At 36.8% G+C, this 25,674-nt stretch overlaps 1 protein-coding gene across 7 annotated transcripts in view; it reads left to right on the forward strand.

Annotated features, from left to right (window-relative positions):
• Positions 1-25,674, forward strand: part of PIAS1 (protein inhibitor of activated STAT 1) — a 123,050-nt gene that overhangs the window by 85,269 nt on the left and 12,107 nt on the right. For all 7 annotated transcript variants that reach the window (XM_029950267.1, XM_029950269.1, XM_029950268.1 and 4 more), the window contains exons 5-8: positions 966-1,056; positions 1,693-1,827; positions 8,145-8,250; positions 18,276-18,349. In XM_029950267.1, the coding sequence (XP_029806127.1) occupies positions 966-1,056; positions 1,693-1,827; positions 8,145-8,250; positions 18,276-18,349 (406 nt within the window). The remainder of the gene's footprint in view (positions 1-965; positions 1,057-1,692; positions 1,828-8,144; positions 8,251-18,275; positions 18,350-25,674) is intronic.

Genomic DNA, 25,674 nt, shown 5'->3' on the forward strand with positions numbered 1-25,674 from the left:
TGCGACATCTGTCACCCCATTGATCGCCAGGGTTGATTCGGCTGATCTGGCTGGCTAGGCGGGTGTCCCCTTCCTCCCTCACCGCTCCATGTGCGTCCCTCCCGAAGCTGCGCGCTCGGTCGAAGAGGACGACCATCCCCGATAGAGGAGGACCGTTCTTCGGTCAAGGGTATACGAGTAGCTGCGCTCCCCTGCTAGAGCCTCCAGACAAGCTCTCAAGGTGGGATGAGCCTCAGCTGTATGTTGGGAATAAGGAAGTTATTAAGATGTCTTAAATAGCAAATTAATAATTTATTTCTTTTCTGTATAAGCATGAACAGAATGAGCATTTATAAATTATGTAGCCCTCTATAGTTTTGCCAAAATATTATGCATTTAATTTAGAAATAAATGTTTTCAGGAGTGTCTAAAATAGCATTTTAAATGATAATGTTATTTTTCAGCATCATCACTTCTCTGGGAATAATGGAAAACCTTGGATTAGGGGATAGAATTTGGTTCTGGGATGGACTTACGGCCTTTTCAGTATGTTCTGCTAAGATCCAAAACAAAAAGTTTTATAAGCAGATAAATTTGGGAAAGTGTGTGTTATATCTCCCTCCTAGAAAGTTACAATGCATGTTACCCTAGCTCTGAGAAGTTCTATATTAAAGAAACACTTTAATTTTTTTTGATTCAGAATATCTTAAATTTATCCCACTACCAAGCTTTTTTTCCTTCTTCCTCTTTAGAACATGAGTAAGCGAGTGATTGGAAATATGACAACAACTACAGGTTGATAGTCATGATCACCAAAACTACATTGACAGAATTATTTATTTTCAGTTTGTTGAAATATGTGAAATGTCTAGCTTTAAGTAGTTTTTGTTGTTGTTAAGTTTGACACCCTTTTAGATTAGCTGTGGAACAGAAATATTGAGGTCATCCTTTAATAATGGAAGTTAAACTTGTCCTTTATTGTTTAGGTTTTGTTTATCAGAAACCAGTTGTCCACAAGAAGATCACTTCCCACCCAATCTTTGTGTGAAAGTGAATACAAAACCTTGCAGCCTTCCAGTAAGTCCTAAAAGCTATTTTTTAAATGCATTGCCAGCATAGCATGCATTAGTCATGACACCTGTCGTTGACCATAGTTTTTCATTAAGAAAACATCTTTAGTTTGGATATATATTCATGTGGCTGAGTGAAACACTTGTACCAACTATGTATAATTAACAGCTGTGACATTAGCTCTGAAGACAAAGTCGAGGAGTTGGGAGTTGGGTGTGGTAGCCTTAGTGTCATTCTGGATTTGGGGGACAAGAAATGTTTCCACAAAACCTCAGTGGCACTCATGTGGGTCTGGAAGCCTGTAGTAGAATACAGGAATGATGCTGTGGGGGTGCTGTCGGTTACCTTTAAGATGTTCCTTATACACTTATCCAAGCCTTTAATGAATTGTTCCAGAATCTTAAGTTTTAGACATTTTTAAGTTCTATCGCCAGTATTTTTCTCAGGCATCCTATAGAATGAGTTGGTAGGGTTATTTAGAGAAACAACCTTGTAAACGCTTGTAAATGTTTACTTCTCTACTCTTTAATGAAAATTCATATTTTCTAATATGTAGTTTGTTGGAGGGGGGTAACTTGTTTTAGAAATGGAAGTCGAAATGATTGTGGAAATAAGTAGAAATAAATTACATTTCATTCTTAGGGTTATCTTCCACCTACAAAAAATGGTGTGGAACCAAAGCGACCCAGCCGACCAATTAATATCACCTCACTTGTCCGATTGTCCACCACAGTACCAAACACCATTGTTGTTTCTTGGACTGCAGAAATTGGAAGAGTAAGTAAATTTTTATTTCTACTAGATCTTTGTATGGCAAGGAAAGGTTAATCTCCATGGCTACCTGAGCTTATATGTAAATGATATTATAAAATGAGTTGCAAAAGGATTTATTTTTGTCTCACAATGAATTTTCAACATGTTCCCATTTGAAAAATGGGATCATGCAGTATTCAGTGTTTTATAACCTGATCCAGTTTCACTCAGCAATTTATCATGAACGTCTTTTTATTTCATTCCATGTGCATCTGCATGATTTAAATGGCTAGATCATATTCCAATATGAGTATGCCACAATTTAGCCTGTTCCCTATTCTTGAGCAGTTAGTTGGTTTATTGATTGATTCATTGCTATTTCAGCGACCATCCTGCTTGCTATAGCTTTGCATACGTACACGATAATTTCCTTAAATTCTCAGAAGTGGAATTTGAGTCAAAGAGCGTGCAGAATTTTAAGAAATGTTGTGTACATTGACAGATTGCCTTACCAGAAGTTGTACAAATTTATTCTCCTTCAGTGTTTATTTGTGTGCCTGTTGACCTACACTCCAGCAGTAGTTCTTTAAAATCTACCTATGTTAGTAGGTAAATCATGGCACCATGTTGCTTTGATTAGTGCTCCTTTTACTATTACTGAGATTGAACATATTTGTCTGTTGTGATTTAAATTTTATATATAAATTTTATAATTTTATAACATTTTAAAATTGTATGCATATGTTTTCTTCTGTTGCTGTTTTACTTATTATTTATCAGTTCTTCATGTATTAAGACTTAGGCTCTTTAACATATTGGAAATATTTGTTTCTAGTTTGTTTCCCTTTTACTTTCATTCATGTAATTATTTAATGTTTAGAAGATTTAAGTTATTATAGAGTCAATTTTTAACGAGTTTTTTTCAATAGGCTTTCCCCCTCAGTTCTGTCACACTTAAGTCTATCTGCCTTTCCCAAGCTTGCATAAATATTTGTTTATATTTTCTTCTAGACTTCTGAGTTTTCTTATTTTACCTTTAAATATCTAATCCATTGCAACTTATGTGTGGTGTGAAATAAAAACTTAATTTCATTTTTAAATAGCCATTTGGTCTAACACTGTTAACTAAACAAATGCTGATGCAGAAGCCAGCGTTACTGTATATTTGATTTTTATTTATCCTATGTGTGATTCTGAACTTTTTCTCTATTGTTTCTTCATCTTGCACTCTTTTTCCAGGACAATTTCAGAATGTCGTTGATTATTTCAGTTTTATCATGCGAGCTCATATCTATTCATTAATTCATTTGAAATTTATTGAATGCTCCCCATATGCCATGCACTGTACAAAACTGGCAGTACCGTAGCAAGAAAAGGAGTATCTTGGGGCCAGGTGGTCACACACAAAAAGGTGAACATTTTTTAGAAGGGCTATGAAGGAGAGGTGTGTAGTGATTTTAGAATATATAAAGGGCACTTTGAAATAGAGATCGGGTGGGGCTTCCCTGAGGAAGTAGGGACTGAGCAAGAGAAGGGTAGCAGGAAGCAGTTTGGGTGAAAGGTTCAGAGGAAACGACCTGCACAACAGCCCAGTGGCAGAAGTCAGCCGGGTTCTTTCCAGGAGGCCGAGAGGGAGCCTCTGGGGCTCGAGGGCAGAGAGTGAGGAAGCACCATATACAAGGTGAGGCTGCATATGTACGGAAGGGCCCAAGTCCTGCGGGGCCTGTGAGGTACTGTTAATGTTCAGGATATTCTCTTTTTTCGGTTTTTCTCTTTTTTTTTTTTTTTTTTTAATGTTTATTTACTTTTGAGAGAGAGAGAGAAAGAGGGAGAGAGACAGACAGCAAGTTGGGGAGGGGCAGAGAGAGAGGGAGCCACAGAATCCAAAGCAGGCTTCAGGCGCCGCCAGCGCAGAGCCCAAAGCAGGGCTCAAACTCATGAACTGTGAGATGGTGACCGGAGCCGAAGTTGGACACTCAACCAGCTGAGCCACCCAGGCGCCCCAAGGATATTCTTTTTTTAAATGAAAACTTTACAGGAGTTTACACAGGTCATTCTGCAGAGTGGTAAACAGTTTGGCGTCCAAAAGCGTGCAGAGGTCACTCCCAGGAGCATGATATTGCTGCAGTGTTAGTGGAGGAGGGCGTGTATTAGCCTGAAAGTGAGGGAGGTTCTGAGTGAAGGTGTTGGAAAAGTAATTATGGGGAGGGAGCCCTGTTTTCCTGCTTTACTCCCCCAAATCTTTCTGGGAATGTGAATGAAGTTGCTTTAAATTAGTATATTGTTTGGTTTAATTTATTTATAGTATTTAATATTTCCATTCCAGGAACTTTATGTTTCTCCATTTATTCAAATCCTCTTTTATGTTCCCTGGTAATTTAACAGGTTTCTTATAATCTTCCATTTTTAAAGATTAATTCTAGGGCACCTGGGTGGCTCAGTCGGTTAAGTGTCCAACTTCAGCTCAGGTCATGATCTCACGGTTCGTGGGTTTGAGCCCCGCATCGGGTTCTGTGCTGACAGCTCAGAGCCTGGAGCCTGTTTCAGATTCTGTGTCTCCCTCTCTCTGCCCCTCCCCCACTTGTGGTCTGTTTCTCTCTGTCCCAAAAATAAATAAAAAAGATTTTTAAAAAACATTTTAAAAAAGACATTAAATTAAAAAAAATTCTGTGCTGTTTATTATTATTTCTATTGTAAGTATACATTTTTTTCTAAAGAATTTATTGTTGGTTTATTTAAAAGCTAGTTATTGTTGAATATTTACTTAGTATGTAAATTTTCATATACTGATTCCATCAGCTTTTTAAGTGGTTCCTTGATATTTCCAGGTAGGCAGTTTGGAGTTTGAAATGATAATCCTAGTATTTATGTCTTAATTTCTTGTTTTTGTTCTGTTGTGCTGACTAGAACCTTCAGAACAATGTTAAATAATGGGTGTGCCAGTGGATGCTTAGCTTGTTCCGTATGATAATGAGGGTACTACTAGTGTCCCAAGTATTAATTTTTGATAGAACTTACTTTCATATTGCTCTTTTCCTGGATATCTTTGTGAGGCATGGATTGTCAGTTTTATCAGCATCCCTTTTGACAACTATCCAGATTATATTTTTTCCTTTGCCTAATTAATATGTCACCATTAGGTTTTTGAAATTCTTTTAAATGTTTTACTTCTAGTGTACCTTGGGATTCCCCCTTTGGTCTCCCTTTTGAAGAGGGTATTGAAAATGTTTTTTGTTTTGTGTTGGTCTTTTTGCCCATGTATGAAAAGTATAGCCTCCTGGGTGGGGTGTTTGCAGTGAACTCTGACAGAAGGCTCAGGCTGTGGGAGAGCAGGGGAGTAGGCTGGTGTACGGCCTTAGAGGAGAGAGGGGAGCCTTTCCAGCCTCAGAGAGAAGACAGTATCTTCAGGGATCTGAAGGCGGTCTTGTCGTAGCTAGTAGATAAGATCTTTGTGTAGACCCCAGTCTACAAGTTGGAGACCTTTTTGAAGTAAAACATTGAAAGACAGTTCTTCTTCTTCTTCTTCTTCTTTTTTTTTTTTTAATGAAGGAAAATCATTCTTTACCAAAGCTGAGATGATAACTTGTTAGATTGTTTTTCTGTCACTAGTTTTAATTCAGCTTGTAAAGATACTCTGATTAGTTACTTTAGGATCTCTTACTATTTGGGGGATTAATTTGAGTTACAAGTTGCCACTGAGAAATGTTTTAGAAGTATATCTCCAAAGGAAATAGAAGAGTTAATGTCAGCTAAAGCTAAGGTGGTAGGTAACCTCTTAAAATATAGAAGTGTATCAAATCAACATGTTGTGTACCTTAAACTCATACATTTTATGTCAATTATATCTCAATTTTATCAACAAATTTTTTTAAGTTTTTAAATTTTATTTTATTTTTTGAGAGAGCAGGGGAGGGGCAGAGAGAGAGAGAGAGAGAGAGAGAGAGAAAGAGAGAGAGAGAGAGAGAGAGAGAGAGAATGAATCCCAAGCAGGCTTCACACTGTCAGTGCAGAGCCTGATGCAGGTCTTGAACTCATGAACCGTAAGATCATGACCTGAGCCAAAATCAAGAGTCAGACACTTAACCGATTGAGAGTTAGACTCTCATTGTTTAGAGAAAAGTTATTTAGATACTGGTATAAAGGGCACTTAATGAGTAGATTATATCTTAGTTATACAGAAAAATGTGCTGTGAACTTGATAGACAGTTTTGAAGACTTTTGAGAAGGCACTTGACAAAAACCTCTGTGTAATGCAATATTTCTGAGTAGTTGAGAGTTAAGTAGTAATTGAAGGGCTAGCAAAAACAATGTATTATCATTTACGAATGAAATATTATGCCACTGTAAAGTTTGGGGATTTTTTGCTGCTGAATCTCTTTCAAGTGCTATAGAATTAAGTTCCATATTATCAGTACAAGTGGCATTTGTTAATACCTCACATTCTTTTTGCTGCTTCTTTTTTTAATTTGTTACATGTTCCAACTAGAGTGAATGTACCTTTTCATTAAACTTGTAGTTGTGGTTTCTACTTGATCTCTCCTTAAAAAATTATATAAAGCCTGAGGGTAATTTCTAGTACTGAAGACTCAAGCTGTCAGTACATAATTTCACAGTGTTAATTAGCATTTTTCTAGTTTCTATCATACATAAAACATTAATCAAATAAATAATAAAGGTGAATAAGGTTTTCCCCCCCAGAAGAAGCCTTTCAGTTAAAAAAAATTTTTTTTGATGTTTATTTATTATTGAGACAGAGAGAAACAGAGCATGAAAGGGGGCGGGGCAGAGAGAGAGAGGGAGTTACAGAATCTGAAGCAGGCTCCAGGCTCTGTGCTGTCAGCCCAGAGCCCAACTCGGGGCTCAAACCCACAAACCGTGGGATCATGGCCTTAGCTGAAGCTGTATGCTTAACCGACTGAGCCACCCAGGTGCCTCACCTTTCAGTTTTAAATTAGATTGATATGTATACTCTAAAAATTAGGCAAGTTTTAAGATTCCTTGTAAATTAGCCTTTTTGACCCTTCATTTTCTTTCCCCAGAAAATATGATAGGTTTCTGAACTCCAGATGAAATTTTGGCCTGCCAAAGGATACATGGGATATTTTCTCTTGCTGTTAAAAGAGGGGAATGCACTTTTAAAGGTCTGCAAGGTGGACTATACATTGGGCTAGGTTGGGAGGGTCAAAGCAAACAAGGTGCATGAAAGCAGGAATGGTAGAGGACTGACTAGCTTTGGCCATGAAGTCCATTGTCCTGACATCCATACTCTTTCTTCCTGGTTTCTAGTGCCAGCTCTGTCACCAGGCAGTTGCATGATCATGGGCAGATGACATATCTTTTTGTGCCTTCATTCCATGAATCTTTTACTTAGAAAAATTCTTATTCTTCTTGTCTCTTATAGGCCTTCCGTAAGTTTAAATGAAGTAGATAGTATGTGTTAAGAGTGCTTCAGAAACTGTATGTAATCATAATCTAATAGGTGGCAGTAAGTGTTTTTCCTTTTGCTTTTCCAGATCTCTTGATCTTCCTCTTGATCCCAATACCAGATGGAAAGTAGGCCTTCTCAGTTAGATCTCCCTCCTCCCTGAATAAACTTCAGCTCTCTTTTCTCCCTCATATCCAGTCATGTACCCTTCGCTCTGCCTTGGTTTGTGATTAACTGTTTTCTTCGTTACTTTCTCCTGCTACCATCTCCTCTACTGGTCCTTGGCTGGTAATGGATATTCATCTATTCATCTGCCGAACCAGCAGCTTCTCTTTGAGAATCTTTAATATTCCCTCTGTCTGTGATAATGGACCACCACATAGGGTCTTTTCAAAACTACTTAGAGACATAAAGAGAGATGCAGTGGTATAGATTAGGAAGCCAATCTAGTTTGTAATGTTTTAATAGGGCCTATTATTTAGGTATATCTGGTACCTACTAAGTGTGGTTTATAGTGATTTTGACAGCTTACTGGCCTTGGCTTAGATTTAATTTTAGTAGCTTTTTTTTTTTTTTTAAATATAGGTGCCACAAATTGATTAGCTTCAAGCACAGTTAGTCAGGTAATATGGAAGCATGACAGACTTGACTTTATTGCTTGAAAGTTGCAAAATTCTTTTACTTCTCTACACTTCACTTCCTTGTCCATAAAAGTAGGTTTATGACAACCTCAGCAGCTTTTTGGTTAGGACTAAATTAATTACTGTTCATAAAAACACCTAAGATAGTGCCTGACCACACAGTAGGTGCTTTAAGAAGTGTTAGTATTCTCTCCCTATTGTTTTGAGATTAAAATAGATGTACTATTTACTTACATATGTTGTTTGTTTTCTACATCTTTTTTTTTTTTTTCCAGAACTATTCCATGGCAGTCTATCTTGTAAAACAGTTGTCCTCAACAGTTCTTCTTCAGAGGTTACGAGCAAAGGGAATAAGGAATCCGGATCATTCTAGAGCTTTAAGTACGTATGATAAACTTATTTCATTTATGTAGCTGAACTATTTTGGTAAAGGTTAGAATAGTGTGTTTTCTATTCAATAAATTTTCAAGAAGAAATTTTGTTTTTCACTAGAGCTTCTCATAGATGATTCAAAACACTGAAAACTTGTTTTCTGAGCAAAGTAAATCAAGACTTAAAAGTAGTTTTAATATCTTTATTTGACTTATGTTTTATAATCTGCATGTTACTGATTTTAAAATTAACTTTGGAAAGCCAGTAAATGAATATGGAAGAATATGTTACTAAAATTTCATGAAGTAAATAAATGTTTAAGAAATTCTAGGAGACAGGAAATTTTGGTGTGTATTTCATAAGAATGATTTTAGATTTAAGGCTGATCCAGGAAGAACGTTCAGGGATATGTGAGGACTGTGTCCCTGCATCAATAAAGTAAAAAGGAGCCTGTGGGATGGTACAAGCAGTAATGAAATAGGTTCCCCTAGTCAGTTACATAACCTTGGACAAGTCGCTTTACTCCCCAGAGCCTCATATTCCTCATCTGTAAGAAGAGGTTGTGACCACATGATTTCTAAAGTTCCTCCAAAGTCTGAGTTTATAGTTATAAATAACTAGATGGTTCGTTTTGTTGTGTTGGATTTGCGATCTAGTCATTTCTGCAAATTGACTGTTCTGGCCTCAGGTTTGAGGGTTAAGGCTAGAGGTTGGCTGTCTTTCCCAAGAGGTGAACTAAGTTCTTCTTTTCTGCTTTTATGAGGATAGATTCTTCATGGATGGATTCAGGGATGGGGCTGGACACCTAGGGAACAAAACTTTACAGGCAGGGATTAGATAGCTACTCTTTACAGATTCTTGATGTGAGTTGACTAATGAAGTCTCCTCTCAGATTTATAGTTAGTCATACTCTGGTGGAAAGAACTAATAAAGTAGTAAGACTGGCTTTTCCCTCACTTTCCTTTGTGGCATAGCCTTTATCTTTTTCTCTAACCTGTTTCTGTGCTGGATTAAAAGATCCCATTACCTCTGAATAGAAATATACCCTCAACAATAGTTCATTGAAGCATTTTTCTGCATTAAAAGGACCCTTTTTTAAAATGCAGGTAATCCTGAGTCAAGAGGACCATACTTTCGGCTAATGCCTCTATAGACATTCCTCAAAAGACAGTAGAGAGCTAGAATGACCACACTGGTTTGGGGTCTAGGGGAGAGGAAGGTTGGCAGGGACAGAGTAAAAAGGGACACACATCTGTTTTAAAGGAGCGTGCAGGAGACCTTTTCTTTTTCACACTTGCTGAAGTCCATTTCTGGTCATTCTACTGAGAATCTTCATATCTGCCACACAGTGCTAGATTCTCATCCAGTCAGTGCTGTGGAATTCTGTGAACTTGTGTGGAGAAAGAAATACCCGCAAATAAGGCAGACGAGGCTGTTCTACTTAATAATAATGGTGGTGGTGGGAGTGGTGGTGGGGGGGGTAGTAAGGCAAGCTGTTTTTGCTCAGGCTGTTAACTCTTTTCCACTTGTACTTGTAGCACCGTCTGGAGGGAAGTGGGAAGGTGAGCCTAGAATTATTTTGTTTTCTGGAAGAAACCACTGTTAGCCACTATTAAGTAATAAAGACTTCTTACTTCAGAGGCTACCTATTCGCTCTCTGATCCAGTGCTGGGAGTGAAGAGTAGTTGCAGATGGGGTGGGATTTTTGTGGCAGTTTTTTCTTCTCTTACTTACTGGCCTGGAGAACCAGTAAAACATTAATTTGGATCCTACCAGTAAGACATTCGTTGTAATTGTCTAAGCAACAGATTGTTTGTCTTTATGCTATCTATAAAGAAATAACTTTCCCAACAAATTAACTTGTAATTAGAAGATTGTATAAAACAACTTGACTGAAGAAAATGTTGACAGATTTCTCGGATATTTTTGAAGAATCAAATTACCTAAAAATATAAGCACTGTAAGTCATTCTTATCAGTAAATTCTGCTGGCAAAGTTTTATTCATCAAATCAGGCACTATTGTGTTCTTTAAAGAATAAACTCCATAATATTGAGACTTCTCACAGAGAAGTCTACTCTAATTCATTTGATTTGGTAGATTTTTGTCTTGTGGTTTCCACCTTTGTGTCGCGTTGTCCCCTCAATCACAAAAACAGCCCTTTGCTTACTATTTTTTTATCACGTTCCTGTCCCCCTCTCCTTCTCCCCTGCAGTTGTCACTTTAAACCTTGGCCACACTTTACTCAAACACTGTTCCCCTCTCATATAAGCACACTGCCATTGCGAGGAAACCGGGGCTATAAGGTGTTCACACTCTCAGCTGCCCGCTGCTTCCGTTATCTTAGTTTCCCCGTAACTGCTCTTCAGCTTATCTACATTTGTAACCGCCCTTCCTTCTTGTCTTCAGTCTCAGGGGGAAGTGTCCCTTTTTCTGCTCAAAGTTAATCTTCTATTCATTTATTCTTCTCACTCAAGAAATTATATTTAAGAGTCTACAGTGTTCCAGGCACAGGAGAATATAGCATTAAACAAGACACACACCGTCTCTGCATCCTTCAGAAGTTTGCAGTCTGGTGGGAGAGACAGAATTAAATGATTGAACAAGTCACTAATGAATTATAGTTGTGACATGTGCCTTAAAGAAGAAAGACAGGGAGCTCTGGAGGTAACCACAGAACATAGTCCTCTCTGGTGCTGTGATGTTTAAAGACAAGATTATAAGGATGAGGCGGAGGTACGCCCAAGAAGAGAGGGGAATATGCCAAGACACAAAGCCAGTAGAGCTGGAAAAGAGAGAACCAAGGAGGACAGTGGCCAGAGAGATAGCCATGGGGTGAGTTCATACAGATGACATAAAGGTGTAGAGGATGACGTAAAGGTGGTTGAGTGTCTGACTTCGGTTCAGATCATGATCTCACCCTCATCAGGCTCGCTGCTGTCAGTGCAGAGTGTGCTTTGGACCCTCTGTCCCCCTTGTGCTATGCCGTGCCCGCGCGCGCTCGCGCTCTCTCTCTCTCTCTCTCTCTCTCTCTCTCTCTCTCTCTCTCTCTCACACACACACACACACTCATTCTCTGTCTCTGTGTGTGTGTGTGTGTGTGTCTCTCTCTCTCTCTCAAAAATAAACTTTACAAAAAGAAAATAAAAAGATTGTTCTGAAGACTGACCTGAGGAGGGACTAGACTGATGCAGTGAGGCCAGTTAGGAACCTGTTGTCCCGGTAAGACGTGATGGTGTCTTGAGTGTAGGTAATTATGATGGTGTAGAGGTTGACTGTTTGAGAAGTGTTGAAGGGTAGCAATGGTGACGGATTACATGTCGGGAGGGAAGAAAAAGGAGAAGTCAAGGCCTTCTTAAACTGGTTACATGGTAATGCTATTTACTGAAATGGCAAACAACGCGGAGAAGATGGGAGGGGTCAGTACATGCTTACACTGGTATTTATACGCGATCTCTGTGAGGCATCTGGTTGGAGATGCCCAGAAGCAGTATTATGAGACCTGTTCTCTGTCCTGTATTTTGGTCCCTCCCTCTCTATACGCTCTTCTTGTCAGCCTTCTCTGTCAGGTCTTTTTCATCCTTTAAAAGATATAAAAACAAACTGTTCTCTAGGTAGAGAGTGCTCTGTCTTCCTGTTGTCCTCCTACTTTTTTCAAAGAGTAGTCTACATTTGCTTTTTTCTCCCTCCTCACTGCAACCCACTGTGCCCTTTCACCTCCAGTCGTTCCGCTGGAACTTCTCTTGTAGATGTCACAAGTGACCGTCTGATTGCCAGATTTAAAGTTTATCTTTTCAGTTTTCATCTTAAATATTTTTGCTGCATATCATGCCAACCACTCTATCCTTGAAATTGTTTCTTCTCAATCACTTGCCTTCAGTAGATTCTCTTAAGGGAAGCATCCTAAATGTTTGTTTTCCCTGGCGTGTCATCTTGGGCCCACTTTTACATAATCACATCTGATCTTGTGGTTTAAATTAGCACATATCTCATCCTGGACCTTCTCCTGAATTTCATATATAGATACGTATAGTTAGCTAACCACCTTCACTGAAACATCCTTTTGGATCCTGAAATTCAAGTTTATTTTTGAGAGAGATGCCATCAGGGCAGGGGCAGAGAGAGAGGGAGACGCAGAATTTGAAGTAGGTTCCAGGCTCTGAGCGTCAGCACAGAGCCCAACGCGGGCCTGAACTCAGGGACTGCAAGATCATGACCTGAGCTGAAGTCGGATGCTTTACCACCTGAGCCACCCAGGCGCCCCCAATTTCAAGTATTTAAAACTAAACTCCCTGAATCCTCTCAAACTTCCAGCCTAAGTCTGTCTTCTTCTCTCTCTCTCTCCCTATGGTCATTGCCCTCATTTAAGCTCTCAAAATCTGCCTTTATTTAAAAAACCTATTCTTAAGTAATCTGTCCCTCTTCTTTCTCAGTCCCACTTCACATCTCTCTCCTGGTAGCAACCTAAGTGATGAGCACAGACCTAAGTTTACCATTCCCTTGCAATCTGTGGCTTTGTAACATTGGTAGAGTAAAAGCTCGCAACTTTGTTAGCACGGCAGATGCAGCTTTCTGTGTCGTGTCCCCTGCTTGCTACTCCCCAGTGTCTTCTGTATTCGCCCTTCTTGTGTTTTATATTCCAAAAGTACTGGATTCTTTTCCTTTCTGCACTGCTTTTGCTAGCATTGTTCTCTGTGCCTCCAAACTTCCCTGTTCTTTGCCTGACTCCAGTTATCCTTTGTGTTTCCCTTTCTCCAAGGAGGCGTCTCAGAACCCCTGGAGCAGACGCATTCACTTTCGGCTAGCTTCCTGAACACATTTCTTTTGAGAACATAGAGATGACCCCCCTGAGCGGCTCAACCCTCAGCTAGACTCTTGAGTTTCTCTGGATAGGAATTTAATCTTACTTGTCTTGAATTCCTCACACACAGTTCCTGGCACATAGTAGAGCCTCAGATTTTTTGAGGTACACGGATTTAAGGAAATACAGAATAAAAATTTGGTCTCTGTGCCTATTTCTTTGCCTATAAGATAAAGTATTGAACTTAATATATTCAGTTGTTTACAGCCTTAAAATTCTAAAAGGATAACTGTAAAATAATCTGATACTGAGGAATGATAAAATGTATATAAAAACCCCAGAGCAACAGAAAAGGAAGTCTGTGCTGATGGCAGCGTACCTCTGCACTGTTCTGGGTGACGGCTGCCATTGACATGTGCCTAGTGAGCTCTGAAATGTGACCAGTGCAACTGAGGAACTGAATTTTAAATTATTCTTAATTTAAATTCAATATAGCCACAGACTAGTTCCTACCTCTCATAGATCATGACAACAGATTTTTTAAACGATTAAACTTAATTTTTTTAAATGTTTTATTTATTTTTGAGAGAGAGACACCGCGAGCAGGGGAGGGCCAGAGAGTTAGGGAGACACAGGATCTGAAGACAGGCTCCAGGCTCCGAGCTAGCTGTCAGCACAGAGCCTGACACGGGCCTCGAACCCACAAACATTTTAAATGTGTCTAATACAACTTCATTTATAAGTCATATAATAAGATACTGTTACCACTGATACAGAAATACTTCACCAGTGATACAGAAAACCCTTAATTCCCAGAAGACTTGCCACACATTGTTTGATGTTGCAGGGTAAACCTTATAACCTGTCTGTATTTTTTACTTCCTTGCTCATAAGGACATTGGTTACTTTCTTTTTCTTTACTTGCTGTGACTAAATTTAACATGATTCCCCCCCTCCTTATCTCTTTTTTCTTTTGGTTATGTTTATTGAAGTATAGTTTACAAAAGTAAAAATTCACCTTTTGAATTGTACAGTTTGGTGAATTTTACAGGTGTATGCAATCATGAACCACTGCCATAATCAAAATGTAGAACATCCTTCATCCCAGAAAGTTCCTCTGTGGTCCCTTGCAGTTCATCTCAGCCCCCTTTTCTCAGTTCCTATAACCGTTGATGTGATTTCTGTCTCTGTGATTTTGTCTTTTCTAAAATGTTCGATATTTCCAGGCCTGCACCATGTAGCTTTTTATTTCTGGCTTCTTGAACTTAGTATAATGCTTTTGAGGTTCATCCCTGTAGTTTTTCCCCTCTTTATTACTGAGTAGTAGTCCATTTATCTGAACTATCATTTGTTTATCCATTTATCAATTGATGGACATTTAGGTTGTTTCTAGTTTTGCACTATCATAAATAAAGCTGTGTAAATATTTATATTCTGCATATGTATAGCCTGCTCTTGTAGACGTATGTTTTTATTTCTCTTGGGTAAATATTTAGGACTCGGAGTGCGGTCACATGACACAACTGGCAGTTTCTTATAAAATGCATATGTCATTTTTGTATTCCCACCAACAATTATGCGATTTTGAGTTTTTCCTGTATTTTCACTAACATTTGGTATTGTCAAGTTGCTTTGAGTTTTAGCTGTTTTGGTCAGTATATAGTAGTATCTCATCATGATTTTAATTTGCATTTTCCTAATGACTAATTGATGCCCTCTGCTTATTTGCTAGTCCTCATAGCTTCTGTGATGCAATGTCTGTTCAGATCTTTTCCCAATTTCTTTTTATAGTTTGTGCTTTTTGCATTCTGTGAAGTCTTTGCCTAGCCTGAGCTCACAGATATTTTTTCTGAAGTGAATTTTTATATATGATGCAAGGTAGGGCTAGAGGTTCATTTTCCTCATATGGATGGATACCCAGTTCCAGCAACATTTTTGGAAAGACTGTCTTTTTCTGTATTTAATCAATTACCTTTCAAAAACCCAGTTGACCATAGGTATAGAATCTGTTTCTGGACTGTTATTTTCCCTTGACCTATATGTCTGTTCTTATGTCAGTATAACACTAATGGTTACTGTAGCTTGATAGTAAGTGTTGGAGTCAAAGAGAGTCTTCCAACTTTGTTCTCAGAATTGTTGGCTAAGTCAATTCTAAGTTGATATGTAAAAAGATTATGATACAGTATGTCAACTATACTTTAATTGAAATTAAAAAGATATCTATAATATCCAAATAGAGTTTATCCCAGGCATATTAGGTTCACACAGTATATGTGAAAATCAGTCAGTATAATTTACCTTCTCAGCAAACTTAAAAAAGGAAAAAATTATATGACCATCTCCACTGATGCAGGAGAAACATCTGGTCAAAATTCTGTGTCTATTCATGATAACATACTCAGCAAAATAGAAGAGAAGGGAGCTGCCTCAGTGTAATAAATGATATTTACAAAAAGCCTTTAGCTAATATTATAGTTAGTTGTGAGAAACGAGGATGCTTTACTCCCAAGTTGGGAAAAAGGCAAGAGTATCACCTCTTAATATTTCTGTTCAGCATTGCCTTTGAGATCCTAGCTAGAACAATAAAGCAAGAAAAAAAGCTAACCCAATTAAAGCAACAGATTAGAAATGAATAACTAATTATTATCTTTATTTGAAGATGACTTCATTGTGTAGGAAACAAAGAATTTACTAAAAAGCAACTAGACTAGTACATGAATTTAAGCAAGGTTGCAGAATACACGATCAACTTATAAATCAGTTATATTTCTGTTAGCACTGAACAACTGAGTAGTGAAATTAGGAAAACAGTTTACTACAAAATCCAGAAATATGAAATACTTAGGAATATGTCACATAAAATGTGTGCAATATGTGTTGCTGAAAACTTTAAAACAGTGCTGAGGAAAATTAAAATAAGACCTGAATAATGGGGACATATAACATGTTAATGGATCGGAACATTCAGTATTGTTACTGTAGAGATGTCAGTTCTCTTCAAGTTGACCTATAAATTCAGTCCAATTAAGATCCTAGTAGGATCTTTAAAAGTATCTTTACATGAAAGAATTGACCAAAATTGAGTCTATAGTAGCAAAGGCAAAAGGCAATTTTTCCTTTTTTCTTCTATTTTTTTTAAATAGAAGTTGACAAGCTGATTCTAAAATAATTTCATAAAATTCTGCCATCTCTTAGAGAAAGTGAACATACAAATGACATTTTTTAAATTTTTTTTTTAATTTGTTTTTGATACAGAGAGAGACAGAGCATGAGAGGGGGAGGGGCAGAGAGAGAAGGAGACACAGAACTGGAAGCAGGCTCCAGGCTCTGAGCTAGCTGTCAGCACAGAGCCTGATGCGGGGCTCGAACCCACGAATGTGAGATCTGACCTGAGCCGAAGTTGGAGGCTTAGCAGACGAGCCACCCAGGCGCCCCCAAATGACATTTTTTAAAGTAGCAGTAGCTAAATATTTACTTAGGATAATATTAGGCTATTTTAAAGCATTTTGTGTGTATTAACTAACATTGCTATAAAGTGCTGTTGTTACCATTTATAAGGTGATGAAACTGAGGCACAGAAAGGTTAAATGACCAGGCTAAAGTCTGAATTGTAAGTTGGGCTGTATTCTTTCTTTCTTTCTTTTTTTTTTTTTAAGATCCCGTATGCTTAACCACTACTTCAGGTTGCCTCTCCTGTTTCAATTTCTTTGGGAAGTACTAACCACTGAACTCTCTTTTGCATAAAGTTGATATTCTGGTCTGTGGTATTGCTTTATTTCAATGGAAGTTTAAATAGATCAATTCCATAGTGTTCTCAGTGCCCTGTGTAGGGTGGTGATAGGGTGCTGCAGGTATGCAGAATGGTTAGTAATCACCTTACAATTCTGTTTACATGTTTTTATTGTATGGCAGTTATATGTTACCTTTAAGAAGATACTATTTGTTAAATGTATCTTTTAAGAAAGGGTTGAGTAAGATTAGGTCTGTAACAATACAGGTATACTTTCCATAATTTACACGTGTCATTATATAGCACAAGTGATGTGATAACTATATTTCCCAAACTAAAACCCAGGGATTATCTCAAAAAAAAAAAAAATCCAGGTTGTAAAGATCACGTCTTTAATAAAGACAGGACTCTTAATTCTCATAAATGGTTATCAGCACAACAGACATCTACTCTGAAATCATTCTTCCTTATCTGAATATATTTCTGCTCCCCATTTTCTTAATTCTACTATATATTAACTCTCTTGTCACACTTAGCTGTGCCACAGCTCTGAACTTGTGTGATTGACTATGTGCACAGCCACTCCACTTGGGCCCTCCTTACACATACAGACTTTAGAGTCATTGTGGAACAATCTCTAGAATTTTTAGAGTACTACATTCAGGCGCTTCCGCCTCGTCTCCATGCTGAAGTTTAAGTAAAGTTCCAAACTGAAGTTTTCAGAAGTAAAAATATGTCTCGGGATTCCAGATGAGACGTGTAAAGGTCCTTCTTATGTAAGACTGATAGAAAGTAACAGAATAGCCATTATTACTGGTGCCTTGGCTCTTAAGAACCATAGGAAGTTTGAACTGAAAAGACCTAGAGATTATCTAGTTTGAGTTCTAAAATAAGAACTAGCAAAATAGCTAGAAGCAAAATTAAACTCAGAGAGGAGAATTGACTTGCCTAAAATAGCATAATTAGTTTGTGGATAAATAAATGTAAAACTCAAATAATTATGTGGAAGAAAAGCAATTGAGCTTTTTTATAATTTGAAAATAGAATTAATGAAAAATAGGATAATTAATATATCATATAAAATATATTAATGTATTTTATTATCTGAGCTTTGGAAAATTTGTAAATGTTGGTAATTCTATTATCTACACTATTAATTTATTAAGATATAAGATTGGTCATAACTTAAAAGAAAGAACGACTTTATTTAGTTTCTTTGAGTTATAAAAGGAAAAGATTCTGCCATCAGTTGAATATGTCAATTTACTATACAAATTTCCTTTATGTTAACGCAATGCAGTTTTTGTTCCATGGATGAGAAGAAATAATAAACCATATAATTGTTTTTTTCTTTCCATTCAGTTAATTGGAAATAATTGAACAAATTATTTTTGAGTTCATTTTTTTTTAAGCTTCCACATTTTAAGTTCCTTGTTCTTATGTTGCATCACTGATGTATCTTTAATCAGCATGTTCTATTTGTTTTCTCTTTAATGAATGTCAGTTAAAGAGAAATTGACTGCGGATCCAGACAGTGAAATAGCCACAACCAGCCTGAGGGTTTCTCTACTGTGTCCAGTAAGTGTTAACTAATATTCGTTTGCCAGAAGATTCAGCATACAGTTTCCTTTTTTTATGAAGTATTCCCAGTATTTACAATATTATGTTTACTTGTGAAATATGCCTACCTTTGTCACATTTTCTGAAAAGTACAAAGACATTATTATTTAGTCATAGGATTTGGAATCTAACCAAATTTTTAAGTCTATAAAAATTTTCTATTCTTAGTAAGATATATTTAAGTATTGCTTGTGACTAATGATTATCTCTCAGATTCAAGTATAAAGTGTTCAAATAAAGAATATGTATTATCTAGGTGTATTTATTAAAATTGCATTTTTAAATGTTTATTTTAATTAATTTTGAGAGAGTAAGTGAACAAGCAGAGAAGGGGCAGAGAGTGAGGGAGAGAGAGAATCCCAAGCAGGCTCTGTGCTGTTAGCAAGGAGCCTGACATGGGGCTCGAACTCACAAACATTGAGATCATGACCTCAGCTGAAATCAGGAGTTGGGTGCTTAACTGATTGAACCATCCAAGCACCCCTAAAACTGCATTTTTAAAAATAATATCCTTTTGAATAGAAATCTAGCCATGATTTACCCACACATTTAGCTTAACCATTTTGCCAACAATGTCTACATTGTAAGAATCCACCAATTAAAAACTATTCTATTTAGCCTGAATCACTGAATTGGTTATGCATATTAAAATAACACTCTCTCTCTTGTCCCCCCCATTCCCTCTCCCTCCCTCTCTCGCTGCTTCTCCGTTTGCACACTTTCTTGAAATAAGCTTTATTGCTTAATTAGTTTGATGTTAGGTCCACCAGTTGTAGGGAGAGGTAATTGGATGTGGTTATTATACAAAACTATGTGAAAAACTAGGAGTAAATTACTTTGACATTGTAATGACCTTTTCTATAATTAATCAAATATATCTAAATTGGGGAGAAGGTATGAAAACTGAGGGGACACAGCTGTTTCCTGATTTGCCTGGATCGTTCAGGCAGGCCTGATGTTGAAAGCTTTGAATATTGAAATCCTACTAATCTAAGATGAAGTTATTGTATCCTTAAAGAAGCAAAGAATTTAAAAAGAAATTAAATGTTATTTGTCCTACATCTTAGTCTTTTATAATTTATAAAATCTCAGACACAAGATGGAAAAAGTTATTAGCTCATGAATTAGTTAGTAATACTATATTTGATGTGGCTCTTAAAAACTTTTTTATCCAGTCTTTTTCTGAGGGAAGATAGTTTGACTCCAGCCTTTTTATATTATTAAAATTCCTTCCCAAATATATGAGGTAATTGCTGACAGAATTGAAGGGAGAACAAGAAAGCAACATAATATTAGTAGACGACTTGATACTACACTTTCAGTTGTAAGCAAAATAACCAGTCAGAAAGTCACTAAGGAAGCAGAGAACTTAGACATTATAGACCAATTGGACCTTACAAAGTATATAATGCTCCACTCAACAACAGTAGATTACATAATGTTCTCAAGTACACGTGGAACATTCTTCAAGGTAGATCACGTGTTAGGTCACAACATAAGCCTTAACAAGTTTAAGTCATACAGAGTATCTTCTCTGACCATAGTGGGATGAGACTAGAACTCAATAGCAGAAGGAAAACAGGAAAATCTACAAATAGGTGAAAATTAAACAACACACTCTTAAACAACGACGGATCAAAGAAGTCACAGGGAATTTAGAAAATAATCAGGAGACAAATGAGAAAGAAAACACAATATACCAAAACTTATGGGATGCAGCAAAAGCAGTAGGAAGAGGGAAGTTTATAGTAGTCAATACTTAATTAAAAAAGAAGATCTCAAATCAACAAGCTAACATTATGCCTCAAGATACTAGAAAAAGGAAAAAAAACGAAACCCAAAGTCAGTAGAAGGAAGGTAATAACCAAGATTAGTAGAGAGAAAAATGAAACAGAGAATAGAAAAACAATAGAAAAAAACAGTGAGACCAAGAGTTGGTTTTTCCAAAAGATCAACAAAATTGTTAGACCCTCAGCTAAACTAAACAAAGAGGAGAGACTGCAATAGCTAAAATTAGAAATGAAAGAGAAGATATTACAGTTGATGAAGATATTACAATAATATGACAGAAATAAAAAGAATTATAACAAACTACTCTGAACAATTATATTCCAACAGACTGGATAACTTAAATAGATAAATTCCTAGAAACATTCAACCTACTATGACTGAATCATGAAGACATAAGAAACCTGAGCAGACCTATACCTAGTGAAGCAACTGAAGCACCAAAAATCTCCTAACGGAGAAAAAAACCCCAGTGCCCCAATGCCTTCCCTAGAGAATCCTACCTTATGTTTAGAGAATCCTACCAAACACCAGTCCTTTTAAAACTTTTCCACAAAGAATTGAAGAGGAGAGAATACTCCCAAACTCATTCTCTGAAGCCAGCATTACCCTGATCCCAAAACCAGACAGAAACAATAAAAAAAATCACACACCATGACCAAATAGGCTCTGTAGCTGGAATGTAAAGATGGTTCAGCATGTAAAAATAAATCAGTGTAATATACCTCATTAACAAAATGAAGGACAAAAACCACATGATTATCTAAATTGAAGCAGAAAAGCATTTCAATACCCTATTGTCCTAAAAACCCTCAACTCCCTAGGAATAGAAGGAAGCCTTTGCAACATAGTAAAAGCCATACCTGAAAAGCCCACAGCGAACATGATAATAGAGAATGACTGAAAGGCCTTCCCATGAGATCAGGAACAGGAACGCTCACCCTTGCCAGTGCTTTTCAACACAGTACTAGGAATTCTAGCCAGAGTAATTACGTAAGAAAAAGAAATAAAACATAAATTGGAAAGGAAGTAAAATCATCTCTGTTCATACATGACATGATCTATTATATAGAAAATGCTGAAGATTCCACAAAAAACTGTTATAACTGATAAACAAATTCATCAGAGTTGCAGGATACAAAATCTTAGTTCTGCTTCTAAATACTAACAGTGAACAATCCCAAATGGAAATTAAGAAAGCAGTCCCATTTGGAATTGCATCAAAAAGAATAAAATACTCAGGAAGAACCCTAACCAAGGAAACAGAAGACTTGTACAATGAAAACTATAAACATTGCTGAAAGAAACTAAAGAAAGACATAAATAAATGGAAAGACATCCCAGGTCTGTGGATTGGAAGGCTGAGTATTGTTAAAATATCCATTCTACCAGAAGTGATTTGCAGATTCAGTGCAGTCCTATCAAAGTCCCAATAGAGGGGTATCTAGGTTGGCTCAGTTGGTTACCTGTCCTCCTGGTTTTGACTCAGGTTATGATCTCACGGTTTGTGAGTGCAAGCCCTGTATCAGGCTGTGTGCTGACAGTGCAGAGCCTATTTGGAATTCTGTCTCCCTCTGTCTCTCTGACCCTCCCCTGCTTGCTCTCGCTCACTCTCTCTCAAAAATAAACATTAAAAAAATCCCAGTGGCATTTTTTGCAGAAAATGAAAAGAAAATCATAAATTCCTGTGGAGTCTCAAAGGACCCCAGAGAGCCAAAGCAGTATCTTAATGAGAACAGAGTTTGAATCCTCACATTCCCTTATCTCAAAACATACTACAAAGCAACAGTAATTAAGATGGTGTGGCATGGACATAAAGTTAATGTAGACTAGTGAACAGAATAGAGAACTCAGAAACAAACTTTTGTGTTTATGGGCCAAGTTCCTTTTCAACAAGAGTGCCAGGACTACACAAGAGGGAAATGACAGTCTCTTTAACAAATGGTGTTGAGAAAACTGGATATTCATATGAAAAATAAGGAAGTTAGACCCATACTTTATACCATATGCAAAAAATAACTCAAAATGAATTAACAACATAAAACCTAAGAGCTTGAACTTTTAAACTCCTAGAAGAAAATGTTGGGAAAAGCTTCATTGAATTTCACAGTGATTTCTTGGATATAACACCAAAAGCATGGGCAACAAAAGCAAAAATAGACAAATGGATTACCCCCAAATTTAAAAACATTTGCATGTCAAAGAAAACAAAACAAAAAACAAAGTGAAAAGACAACCTGTGGAATGGAAGATCTTTGCAAATCATGTATCTGATAAGGGGTTAACATCTGGAATATATAAGAAACTTCTACATCTCAACAACAATAACACAACAACCTGATTTTAAAATGGGCAAAGGACTTGAATAGAGATTTCTCCGAAGGTTTACAAATGGCCAACAAACACACAGAAAGGTGTTCTACATCTAATCACTAAGGAATTCCAAGTCAAAACCACATGAGTTATCACTTCATGCCTATTAGGATGGCCACTGTGAAAAGAAGATAGCAAGTTTTGGTGAGGCTGCAGAGGCACCGGGACTCTTGTGCACTGTTGGTGGGGATGTAAGATACAGCCATCATGGAAAGCCGTATGGAAGTTTCTCAAAAAAAATTAAAAATAAGTTTATCCTGTGGTCCAGCAATTCCTTTTCTGGGTATGTATCCAAAAGAATTCAAAGCAAGTTCATAAAGAGATAATTTGCATACTCATGTTCATTACATTATTCACAATAGCCAAGAGGTTGTTATAATCCAGATGTATATTGAGAGATGAATGGGTAAAGAAAATGTGGTATGTACATACGTAGGTAGCATTTAAAAAGAAAACCATGTCATACATTACAACATGGATAAAACTCTAAATCATTCTGATAAGCAAATAAGCCAGTCACAGAGAAAGGAATACTCTATGATTCCACTCCTACAAAGTATCTAAAGCAGTCAAAATCATAGAAACAGGGGCGCCTGGATGGCTTAGTTTGTTGAGCGTCCGACTTCGGCTCAGGTCATGATCTCACGGTTTGTGGGTTCGGGCCCCATGTCAGGCTCTGTGCTGACAGCTCAGAGACTGGAGCCTGCTTCAGATTCTGTGTTTCCTTCTCTTTCTGCCCTTCCTCCATTCATGCTCTTGTCTCACTCTCTCTCTCAATAATAAATAAACGTAAAAAAAAATTTTTTTTAAATCATAGAAACAGGAAATAGGTGGTAACCAAGGGCTAAAGGGAGGAGGAATTCGTGGGTGTAGAATTTCAGTGTTGCAAGGTGAAAAAGTTCTAGACATCTCTTGCACAGCACTGTGAATATACTTACCACTACTGAATTGCATGCTCAGAAATGGTTAAAGTGTTAAATTTAATATTACATGCTTTTACCACAAAAAATAAATAGGCCGTAGGATCATGCTTTTTAAGTGACTAGGTAAATGTTATAACAGATTGTGGTGTAAAGGAAGCTGACATTTTTTAACATTTAGGAAAATGGCTCACAGACCAAGCAAGTGGAAAGTAGGAAGAAGACAAAGATTAAAAATATAAAAAAGATACTTATCTTCCCTAGCTTCCACCAAGCCCCAATTTATCTATTTCCTCCCTCCATGTGTCTTCTTGCCATCTCCTTTCATTACAAAATACCAGTTTAGAGACTATGAGAAGTTTAGAAAAGTACAGACGCTTCATTTCCCATTTAAATCACTGGAAGAAGTCTTGTTTTTCTGCAGTCTCCTTTTAATAGTGTTTATAGTTGTTCTAATATATATGATGTTTATATCATTAGATGAAGCATTTATTCACATAAATGAGCATTGCAATATAAATCTTGACATTTTTACTTATAGAACTAGTTTTAAATTTTATAGTTCAGGTGATTTCTATATTATTAGAAAATGCTAATCGTGTTTTGCCTCTTGCACCTCTTCATTTAGTGGATTAGCATTTAATTTTTCTCTCCATGTCACCACTGTTTCCTCCCTTTTTAGTTTCAACAGTTTTCACAGTTCATTTTAAATTGACATCTGCTTTTAAAAATCAATATAGAAAAAAACCTATGTATATATAATCCATAATTATAATACTTTTATGATTTCTATTTGGCTTAAGGGAAAATCCCTTTACAATTATTCTGGAACATTAAGGCAGTACATTTGAGGTATGCTTTTATTCTAAAAAAGTAAAACTTATCTATATATCAAATTTATAGAATAATAAAAGAGATTTGTTCCCTTTGAAATATGTAAATATGATGTCTGACTGTGCATTTGAATTGCCCTTGTTGTGATATACACAGCTCAAAATAAATGAGTTTCTGTTGTTTGTGCGCCATTTAGCTAAAGGCAATGAAAATAATTAGAAATGTTTTTGTTCTTTGGGAATTTTTTAGTTCTGATTTATTAAAAATACAGCTGGAAGAATGTTTGAGCACCTACTTTGTGAGATATTCCCCAGACCTTTGAACTTCAATATAAATGACTTGGAGTTGATAGAAGAAAAAAATAAACTCCTTAGAAATTTATTTATGAAATATCAATGATGATGATGATGAAAAAGTAAAATTATTCTTGATATCACTGTTCCTTTCTTTTTACCAGATTTTAAAAGACATATTATTGACTTTCTAGGGTCCTTTGAACGCAAGCTAGCTTAAACATCTCTAGGGTAGGGTATTTTCTCCTACAGTGCCATCAGTTACTAAGTAGTACCATTGTGTGTTTAGTAAGGCTAGTGGCATTGGAAAACTTGTTTCGGGGTTGTTTACATAGTGTTTATTTGCAGATGATGCAAAATATCCAATGTCCTATGAAGGAAAAAGGGGAATTTGTAATTATGAGATGAAGATGTTGTTTAAAGTTCTGCTTTCTCCTGATAGCATATTAGAAAAGGCAGTGGCCATTTTAGATAAATATTTAGGATTTAGAGATTGTTTTTAAAATCAGAAGTATGGGGAGAATTATCACATAACAGTTACTTCATGATTCTTTGAAGCAAAATGTTTTGTGACATCTAATAAACTTTTAGATGGGAACTTTTCCTTTTCCTTTTTATACCCATTTAAAAATGTGCGTCCTGCAGCATTCACTTAGCAGTGTTCCTTAAAAGTCTTGTAGGCAGATTTGTCAGTGCGGCTGATCATAAGGGCTTGAGAGTTAACTGTCACCAGAAAGATGAGCTGACCAAGCGAGGAGGATGAGAGGGGAGGAGACATGTGAGGTAATTGTTTAGAGTTAACTGCTTTTCAGAGTGTAAGTTCTGTGGTGTGTGGCTTACATTCTGAAATCGTCTTCTTACCTTCTGATACCTTCTGGTCCGCTGTCTTCGTGAACTATCAGAAGTGGCCCACTCGTTCTATACTGCATGGACTTTATCCACAATTACTGTATTTTTCTAGGATTTTCAAATCTGTGATTTCTCTACTTAGTATTTAAGCAGTAGCAAAAATACTTATTAGGAATTTCTACTTCACAGGTAAGTTAAGGTGTGCTTCAAGATACAAAAATTTAAT

Source organism: Suricata suricatta, chromosome 9, assembly GCF_006229205.1.
Source record: "Suricata suricatta isolate VVHF042 chromosome 9, meerkat_22Aug2017_6uvM2_HiC, whole genome shotgun sequence".
NCBI lineage: Eukaryota > Metazoa > Chordata > Mammalia > Carnivora > Herpestidae > Suricata > Suricata suricatta.